This window comes from Phoca vitulina, unplaced genomic scaffold (genome assembly GCF_004348235.1).
Source record: "Phoca vitulina isolate PV1807 unplaced genomic scaffold, GSC_HSeal_1.0 scaffold5, whole genome shotgun sequence".
NCBI classification, from domain to species: Eukaryota; Metazoa; Chordata; class Mammalia; order Carnivora; family Phocidae; genus Phoca; species Phoca vitulina.
In genome coordinates, this window is record NW_022589708.1 from 75,128,397 (window position 1) to 75,138,673 (window position 10,277).

General features: G+C 41.2%; 1 protein-coding gene across 2 annotated transcripts in view; it reads right to left on the bottom strand.

The window, feature by feature from the left end:
• NUP58 (nucleoporin 58) overlaps positions 1 to 9,393 on the bottom strand; it is a 39,741-nt gene extending 30,348 nt beyond the window's left edge. The window contains exons 1-4 of one of the 2 annotated variants that reach the window (XM_032403322.1): positions 9,076 to 9,393; positions 4,351 to 4,493; positions 3,026 to 3,061; positions 395 to 544 (exon numbers count right to left, since the gene is read on the bottom strand). In XM_032403322.1, the coding sequence (XP_032259213.1) occupies positions 395 to 544; positions 3,026 to 3,061; positions 4,351 to 4,493; positions 9,076 to 9,182 (436 nt within the window). In that variant the 5' untranslated portion in view covers positions 9,183 to 9,393. The remainder of the gene's footprint in view (positions 1 to 394; positions 545 to 3,025; positions 3,062 to 4,350; positions 4,494 to 9,075) is intronic. The other variant, XM_032403323.1, reaches the window with a different exon arrangement.
• Between the last annotated feature and the right edge of the window lie 884 nt (positions 9,394 to 10,277).

Below are 10,277 nucleotides of genomic sequence, written 5' to 3' on the forward strand. Positions count from 1 at the left end.
TAGAATGGTATCAGGTAACTGATTCCAGACAGTAATAAAGAGTTTTCAACCCAGGACACCAACTTCGCCTTCAAAAGCCAGGCAAGGTTTAGGCAAACTCTTTATCCTTCCTTGTCACCAAAATGCTCCTTGGATATTAATAGTTTTACATTTTTACCTCTCACCCTGTCCCTGCTTTGCTCTGTAAATAGAGACCAGCTTCTAGGATGGCCCCTGCTGCTTTAAAGCCCAATGATGACCTTCACAAATCAGCAATTTTATAGGTCAAAACTGCTGATTAAAATAAAAACTTTCCAAAACTGAAGTTACCTAATAAAGGTGGATACCTATATTCACTAGCCAAAAACAAAATAAAATTCAACCATAAAACGTGACTTTTTGCATTCTGCCTCACCTGCTGGAGTTGATGTCAGAGCAGACGAAAGAGTAAGACCACTAGCTGAGGTAGAAGTAATAGGGAGAGCAAACGGTGTGGCAGATGCGGCAGGTTTAGTGAATCCTAAACTGAAACCTGTTGTAGACGTGGACGTAGTAGCTGGCGTTCCTGTGTCAGACAAACAAACAAACAAACCCTATTTTACCATAACTGTGTATGTATTATATCAGTTTCAATCAGGATCCCTAAAAGTTTGTGATCCTACTTTTGTAGATAGAAGGATATCTGGATATATATGAAAAAGGAAAATATAGAAGTTGGAACCAAATCATGGTGAATACTTAAAAGAGGACCCTATGATTTAAGAAAAGCAAAAGAAAGTCCAATCAATGTGGTAATATTGAAATCCAATTTCAGTTCTATCCCTGGATTTACCTAAAACAACATTTATCCTTCCTTTTCTTTATACTCAGAAAAACATCCCTCCCCTCCAAGGCTATTTAAACCAGCTTTCTCTACTGCTTCCACTTCCTTCTGTGTTTCTGTCAGCTCCTGCTACGCCTTTCAATCTGCTTTTGTCCATCTCCTTCCTCTGTTCACTTCTTAAATGATACTGCCTATGGCTCCAGACCTGCTTCCATACTTCCCAACTGCAGAATTTCCACTAGGGGAATATGGGTCTAAATCTACACCTACCGGAGTCTCCCCTGGTTAGTTCCACCTGGATGTCCCTTCCCTTTGCACCTCGTCTCCCTATACAAAAACGTTCCTAAATCCCCTGCCATGGTCCACTTGGTTGCTCAAGCCAGAAACCATAATCACCCCTGATGTTCCTTCTCTCTCCTGCATTCTATTAGTCACAAATCCTATTGATTCTACTGCAGAAATATCCCTGGATTACAAGCAACCTCAAAACCCTTAGCTCAGGTCATCTCCCTCTCAAGAACAATTACAATAACCTCTTAATTTGTTTTTGTGCTATCAGTCCTTCTAAACTTTAATCTATTCTTCGAATTACTTCAGTTACTTTAAAAATGAGAGAACACCACGAAAAAATAATACCCCGGTGATTCTCCCTGACTGAAGGCTCCCATTAGCTCTATACTATCTCTACACTGGAGTCAAAGGGCGTGGCACCCACATGCTCCTCACACCCCCTCTCCCTACCATTCCCACTTCTGAATCCTAAACTCTAAGAACCAAGTACTTTTCCTATTTCCCTGGATCCCTTTATGATTGGGCCTTTCCACTCCTCCATCAGGAATGATGTTTTCTGCCACCCCAAATAAACTCCTACTCTTATCTTCCTCTGCCTTCCTTGGTGCCTTTCATACATCTGTTAGAGCATTTACCAGATCACACAAGAACATATTACTACACCTGCCAGTCACCTTCACCTCATAACCCACTGAATGCCTTGCTCATGCACTCAGCAGCTGACATCATCAGTACCATCCTCCCCACCAGTACCATCACCACACCAACAGCTAATACTAAATGTTCAAAGCATTATGTATACCTAAGGCCACAGAGTTAGGAAGTAATAGCTACTCAAAAATATTAAATAAAGAAATACATAACGACTTGCATTTTGGCTTCTCCTCAAGGCACTGAGAGAAGCAGCTGCCAGAAATTAAACTTCTGGATTGCCCTTACCACAACCAGAAATTCCTGCCAGAGTACAGTGCTTTGAAATCCTGTATGGGTTCTCCAATCTCAGAAAATAAGAGAATCCAACTGCTTGCCCTTGAAGCCAATCCTGTCCAAAACTCTGGTAGTAAACAGATGTGTTACACCTTCTGCTGGTAACAGGTGAGTAGCATCCAAATGAAGAAAGTCCACCAATCTTTAGTTTATTTAAACTTTTTATTTAATGTCAGTTAAATTAATAAATCTAACTTTAACTGAGTTTCCTCACTGTCCTCTCATTCATTCATTTCCTTTGACATTATTAACTGCCATCCTACTTCACTCACATTCCCTTTGGCATATCATTACAGAGAACTATGATGTTTTTGAGCTGGAAAGGAATCCAAAAACGTTTTAGTCCAATACACCCCTTTTATAGGTAACTAAAAGCTGCCAGATACTCTATGACCACCTAAGACCTCACAATGATTTGGAGGTACAAGCAGGGTTTAATTCCAAGACTTCTGGCCTATAGTTTGTTGCTTTTTTTCACTAAAAGGATTCAAATGACTACAAAATTCAGTGTGAAATAAATCTCCACAGAAAAACCATATCTCTATTTTTTTTTAAGATTTTATTTATTTGACAGAGAGAGACACAGCGAGAGAGGGAACACAAGCAGGGTGAGTGGGAGAGGGAGAAGCAGGCTCTCTGCTGAGCAGGGAGCCCGATGTGGGGCTCGATCCCAGGACCCTGGGACCATGACCTGAGCCGAAGGCAGACACTTAACGACTGAGCCACCCAGGCGCCCCCATATCTGTATTTAAGGGTTTTTTTCTGAATTAAAAAGTCATTGACTTTTTTAAAAACTCCAATACTGAAAGGTTCTGTGATGAGTCAGTGTCTGTGATCTATATTAGGTTCCTTACATGCTTCCTTCTATACCCCAGCTCTGTGAGATATTAAGAAAGAGAAGAGTAGAAAACCACAGATCTGGGATCTTTCCTCAAAAATTCTTACCCAGAGTTAATCCTGTAGTTATAGTTGTTGCTATTCCTGGGGACAAAAAGAGAAATAAAATTTAATCATCAATGGAAGATGACATTTTTCGGAGTTTATCACAAGGGCAAGACTTGGGAGTCATCCTGAGGGTGTGATACAACAACAACCAGTATTTTCTACCATAACCACTAAAACAAACATTCTTCCTATAGCACTGGTTTTCATATTACAGGCTGTATATAATTTGATATATTAGGGAATAAGATTTATAAATGCAAACAACTAATGCTTATAACAACACTAGGCAAGAAGTAAAAAAGCTACTCCAAGCAAACACTGGCACACAGTGTTGTCTCAAGAAGCTCACTGGCTGCTCTCATATTTACTCCTGCAGTTCTTACATTTTCTATGTATTGCTGTGAAAAGCTGCAGTCAAAGCTGGAAGGTCAATGCAAAAAGTGGTAACAGAGACTAAGAGTCCCTGAGGGTAGAGAATAAAGAGTAAATAAAGAAGTAAACTTTTTAAACAGCAGCACCAGTGAAACATATTTTTAACTTAATAATAACCAAATGTCTGTAAGTATTAAAAAACAAACAGCTTTTTATTATTGAAATGTCTACCAAAAACCTTGACCTCTTGCCCTTTTGCCATCGAAACAACTGTTTTAATAATACAAAAACTTAAAACATCTCTTAGGAAGGTAAATGATAATGTTACAGTAAGATAGGATGCTGACTGTCCCACATATGTGGCTAAATTAATGTCCAAATTGGTAAACTTGGCTTATCTTCACTAAGGTTAAACACTGCATTATATAATCTAATATAAAAATTAAATTAATTCATTATATTTAAAGAGATGTGTATCTTCTTTGTGTGTTATTTAAAAAAAGATCTTATTTCTTTAAATGTGTTTTCCTTCCCTTTTTTTAAGATTTATTTATTTTTGAAAGACAGCTCGAGTGTGGGAGGGGGAGGGGCGCGACAGGGGGATAGGGAGAAGAGAGAATCTCAAGCAGACTCCCTGAGGAGCCTGAGGCCCAAAGAGGGGCTCATTCTGCAACCATGAGATCATGACCTGAGAGGAAATCAAGAGCTGGACCCTTAACCAACTGAGCCACCTACCCAGGCACCCCTAAATGTGTGTTTTCCTTTACACTAAAATACATCATAACCAATGTTGGGCCCTTAATCCCACATCCCTATATATTTTTTCATCTTAGTATTTACCATTTTTTAGGTCTGTCACCAAAGACAATCCCTGTAAAGGGAAGAGATATAGAACAGAACTTGAAAAAGAATATCCCATACCTACTCCCTGAAAATGTGACAATCCTCCTTACCTGTATTTGTTCCTCCTAGAGTGAACCCAGTGGTAGGTTTCGATCCAAAGAGCCCGGTGCCAAAACCACTTGAAGGAGCAGATGTAGTTGCAGGAGTTGCAGTGCTTCCAAGAGTTCCAAAATTGAGCCCCACAGAAGGGTTGCTTGTTTATAAAAAACACAAAACAAAGTCTACTAGAACCAGTATTTCCTTAAGAAAAATAAAAATTAACTCTTCAAGGTTAAGTACTTTCTTTCATTTAACGTATTCAATATATTACCATAGGATACAAAAGGAACTAACTATTTTTAACAAACCAAATTCAAGTATTTTCCTGTTCTCTTTAAAAAAAAAGTCACAAACAAAAGATTTCAGATCCCAAGTATCACATATTCTACTTTTATAAGTTTTATTGAAAGCTAGCATATTTTAAAATGGCCATAGAGAAATCCTATGAATGTGGATCATTTTCCTCTTGAATGACTCATGTATAGTTCACACTTCTAAATACATTTGTTCTTCCCCAACTACTAATAACATAAAGAAAAATAAAACATACTCAGAAATAGAAAAGTTATTCTAAGTTGTCTTCACCACCTCTCTGTTGCTATATCACCATATTTATGGAGTTGGGCGGGGAGTGGGGGATGCAGTTAGTTTTCTCGCCACCAAAACAGCAATAAGAACTGGGGTCGGTGTGGGAAGGGGAAAAGGACTAAACATAACCTGGCAAGAGTAAAATACAAAGCAAAACTACCCTCTATCCAGATTATGTGTTCGTTCATCAGCAGAAATCCTCTTCAGAGTTCTTGAAAGCTTAAAAAGAACAGCTGATAATAACAAGGGATGTGAACAAAGTTCACAAATTTCAACTGTTCTTATCAAAACTCAGGAGCTCATATTTGCTATCTATAGGTGGGAGAGCAAATTATAAAAATAAACAAAAAATCTTGACAACTTGACACTCCAAAAATTGTGTAGGAGAGTTAAGAAAGATTATAACACATAACATAATGGGAGCTCCCATTCATCCTATATAGGTATCTTTATTCCATCTGCCTGCCCTTCCATACAGACACAATCACCATAAAAGCCAAGGTCAGTTTTAAAAAGCTTAAAAGTCTGGGACATTTCAATTTAAGGAGGCAACAGTGTTATGGCTGGGTTCTAGTACCAGCTCCCCAATGTCCTGGGACTTGTGTGACATAACTTAGCCTTTTTGATCCTCTATTTCCTCATATGCAAAATGGGAATAACAGTGCCCACTTAACAGATTTTTTGCAAAAGATTAAGAGATTGTGCATGGTGAATTAACTTCACTTAATAAATGTTGTTACCACTGTCATCAGTAGGAACTTAATAAATTCAACTAAACACATTATGTACAAGGTATTATACCAGCCCATCACCATGAGGGGAATAGAACCTGAAATCAGGCATCAACACTGAGTAGGGGGGAAAAAAGGGAGTGTACCCTACGTCTTAGTTTATCACTGATTTTAAAATGATCTCTAGGAGCATAGGTATGTGAAGTACAGAGGGTTGGCAGAACAGGGTTGCAAGGTCTCACCAACAAAGCACAAATCTTTAAACACTTAATCAACTGAAATAAAAAGGTATTTTAATAAACGTTATTGGCAAATTTTGAAGACCTCAAATTAAGAAAATGGTTATTATGCTCTCCTCCCTCCTAAATAATTCAGTGATCCCATTTGGTTTTACTGCTATTCCATAAATATACAAAAGATGTACAGTGAAATTACGTATTTTTAGACAATTAAAATATTTAAAATTTTTGACAACTTAAGATAACTGAAGACACAATGAAGTGTTTCATAATTAAATGTGAAAACATTACCAAAGAAATACATCAAAGTGGTATCTTCTTACTCAAGAAAGCAAAAGAGAAATTTCTTGCGGAAGAGAAATTCACTTAGTTTAACAAAAGCTACCCCAGACAGGACCAAGTTTTGCCTCAAACCACTATTATCTGCCAATGACTCATCAGGATGTGTTACAGAAAAGCCAAGTTGTCTCCAACAGGTCAGGAATATTGTTTTAACTTCTCCAGCATGCCCTAATGTGGACTTAGAAAGTAACATTTATTGAGCACTTACCAAGTGCCAGATATGATGCTAAGTACTTTTACATGCTTTACCTCATTCAACAACTCTGTGAAGTAAATATATTATACCCCTTTTCCAGATGTGGGAACTGAGGCTTGGAAAGTAACTTCACTAAAATGATTTACCTAAAGAGACCAAATCAGCAGATGGCACTAGGGGAAGTCAGGTCTCCAAATCAGTACTCCACCAGACAAATGTTAGACTGTGTCTCCTTTCGTTCATTTATGTAAGCCCTTCTAAAGTTTATTTTATTCATCTCTACACCCAGTGTGGGGCTTTCACCATCCCGAGATCAAGAGTTTCATGCTATTCTGACTGAACCAGCCAGGTGCCCCTTATCTAAGCCCTTCTAAAGACTGTGTACATGTTTCTAGCTGATCACTAAATAACTCCTTTACTCAATCAACAAATATTTATTAAAGCCCTCTTCATGTGCCAGGAATTGTCATAGGGACTGAGGATGGAGTGGTAAATAAGACTCAGATCCAGTTCAGGAAGTTTCCAGTTAAGTGAGAGAAAGAGATTACTCAATCATTCATTCATTCAAAAAATGTGTATTGAGCTCCACTGTGTCTACTAAAAAAAAAAAAAAAACAGTATGAAAAAGTCTTCACTGTCATGGAGCTTCTACTCTATTGCTGGGATCAGAAAATAAGTCAACAAAAAATACAACGAACTGATTACAACCGTGATAAGTGCTATGTTAGAGGGTACTATGAAGATGGAAACCTCCGGTACACTTGCAGATCTAAAAACTGCCTCTCTGGAGATGTTAACATTTGAGTCCCAAAAGTAGACACTAGCTTGACATATGAGGCAGGAGGTGGTAGGGGAATTCCAATCAGAGGGAACTGCTCCCAAGTGGGAAGGGGTTTGGCCAAGCCTACCTGAGGAACTGAGAAAATGCCCAAGTTGCTACAGCAGTATTTTTCAAACTAAGATTAGGAGTATAAAGTCAATTTAGTAGATCACAACTGGCATTTTAAAAAATGAAATGGAACAGAACAGAAAATATCAAAGTGCATCACATAAATTAAGGGTAAATATCTTCCTTTGAAACTTTGCTTCAGTTATTTCTTTGCCTGTCGTTTTTTTCATGGTAGGTCTGAATCACTGAATTGTAGCAAACTGAAATGACGAGTTGGGCTCAGGATGAGTCTGAAGAAGTTCCAGATTATTTGGATCTTGTGGATCATGGTAAAATTTATTTTTACTTCATTCCAAGGATAATGACAAATCATTAGAGGAAGGCAATGGGAATTTTAAAAAATGACTCTGATTATGTGTTAAAAAGGGCTTGACATCAAAGTAGATTTTTGAAACAGCAATTACGATTCCACTGAACAAATCAAAGTAGGAGATGATGGGAATAGTTTTCATCAAATATGAGGAGGGTTACTGGTTGAAAACCTGGAAGAAATCCTAAGTATTTTCATAAGAATGTAAGCTTCAGGAGAGCAGGACCCTTATTTATCTCACCACCTAAAACAGAGTCTATTATATAGGAGTGTGTTCAATGAATATTTGTTCCATGAATGACAAGAGCTTGCAACAGGATGGTGGCACTGGAAGTGAAGCAAATGGAAACTGAATAATTAAAATTATCAGGCCTTGCTGATTAAAGGTGCAGAGAGAAAAGGAGGTATTAAGGGAAATTCCCAGATTTTTTACTTGACTATGTAGTCTGCCCCCCCCACCTTCTAATACAAGGAAGATATTTTTGCCTTTTTAATCTACAATGACATCCCTCAACTTCAGGAGATACCTTGTAACACTTTCTATGCACACTTCTTGATTTCATTAACTCCTCCACTTTTACCTTTTTAAAAAGACTGAGTTCTAAACATTAAATCTCTCATCATGAAAATGACGTTTAACTATTTTAACTGTCTCTTTCTGGACCTCTGCTAGCTGTATTTCGTCACCGCCTGAAGTGGTGGTTTAGCAGGTTGCACAAAAACGACAAATATGCTATACCTACATTTTTCAGTGTAAGCAAAAGACAATGTGAGTCATTACAACACAACACTCACGTACACTAATTTGCACATACTGTTCAAAATTATCACCAATAAATTCTACAACACGTATTTAAAACAAGAAACTACAGTAACAAAGGATAGGGTTCCATGAGGTACAAAGATGTGAGCTCGTTTAAAATGCCACAAAGTCATTAAAGCATTGGAATGTCCAAAACCGTATATCCTGCAATTGAATCTGAATTATCAGAGATAAACTTGTAATTGTCCTCCTTAATATTTCCTATTGTCTTTTTCTGAAACTCCAGAGTAGCCACAATGTCGTTCATTCGTTCTGTGCCTCAGACTGCCGCACTGAGAGGGCTCGGCGTGAAATCCCAGGCCCTTTCACCCAGCCAGACCCCACTCGGTAGGGACACTGTGTGAACCATCGTGGATTCTGGGGACCTCACAACCCTGTGACCATCCTCCCCATCAGGCCGCCAAACGGCAGAACTACGAGGCTGGCGCTGCGCAAGTTTTTGTTTTTTTTTTTCCAGGCCCACCAGAAAGGAAGCCAGCGGGAAGAGAGAGGGACGGGCCCACCCACCGGAGTCTCGCGGGGAGGACCCGGGCCGGGAAGGCGAGGAAGCGTGGTTACCTAGATGCTCCCGTCCCGAAGGAGAAACCGCCGCCTGCGCCGGTCCCGCCGGCGGCTACGGTGGTGGAGCCCAGTGTGCTGGTTCCGAAGGAGAACCCCGTGGACATGGCTGCCGGGGCTCAGCGCCGTCAGGAAGCTGCAAGGGGTCTGGGACGCTCCTCTCTCCTCAAAGCCAAGGCGGGCCGGGCAGCATCACTCTCGCCCAGCCGCGACCTGGCGGGAACTTCAAGCCCCAGTGGCCGAGAAGACAAGGCCGAAGTGGGTGGGGCAACCACCCGAGAGAACGTTCCGGCGCCCGCCGCGCGCACGTAACCCACCAGGAGCGAGCCCGCCGCGCAAGGCACTCTGGGATGGGGGTGGGTTGCGCGGCGCGCAAAGCATTCTGGGAGGGAGTGAGCTGGGTGAGAGAGAGAAAGAGAGAGAGCGCGAGAGGATGAGCAGGGTTAGAGGCAGAGGGAGAGGGAGAAGCAGGCTCCCTGCTAGCCAGGAGCCCGACGTGGGGCTCGATCCCAGGACCTTGGGACCGTGACCCGAGCGGAAGGCAGACACTTAACCATCTGAGCCACCCAGGTGCCCTCTTAAGGGGTAGGCGCCTAGCGTTAAAGACGAGCGAAACCGTTTCCTTTAGTTCTGTATTGGCATATGCGTTGACGTAATGTGTACTTTATAGCTGTAGAATCTTAATTATTGCTTACGTCTTTCCCTACTGCTAAAAGGGATGCGCGAAATCCCAGAGTGGGGAAGGCCCTATTGAGCAATCCAAGCCCTGCTATAGAAAAGGAGGCGCGCTCAGCCTTCGGTTGGCTGCCGTCCCTTCCCGGAGAAGGACGGGGAGCTTCTCTGCTCCCAGACGGTTCGGAAATCAATCGATAATAATTCATTCATCCGCTCCACAGCGTTTGGAGCCCGTTAAGCGCAGTCATTGCGAGTTGCCACCCAGGAGGCTCAGAGAGCGTCCTTTGGTGGGGGGTGGCCGAACTTGGTGGTGGTGCTGTGCATACCCCTGGACGTCAAAGGATGTGGTCAAGTCCACGAAGTTTTGCAGCGTATCCTGCTGGGTAGGAGTTTGGGACCCCCGGCCCATCGCGGGAGGTCCCCCCGATGGCTGCATTCTGGCTTTGGGCTTTGCATTGCTCTGACGCCCCTTTGCTACCTACCAGAGGAACTGCAAAGTGGACGGGATAGTACAGAAACAAGCACAA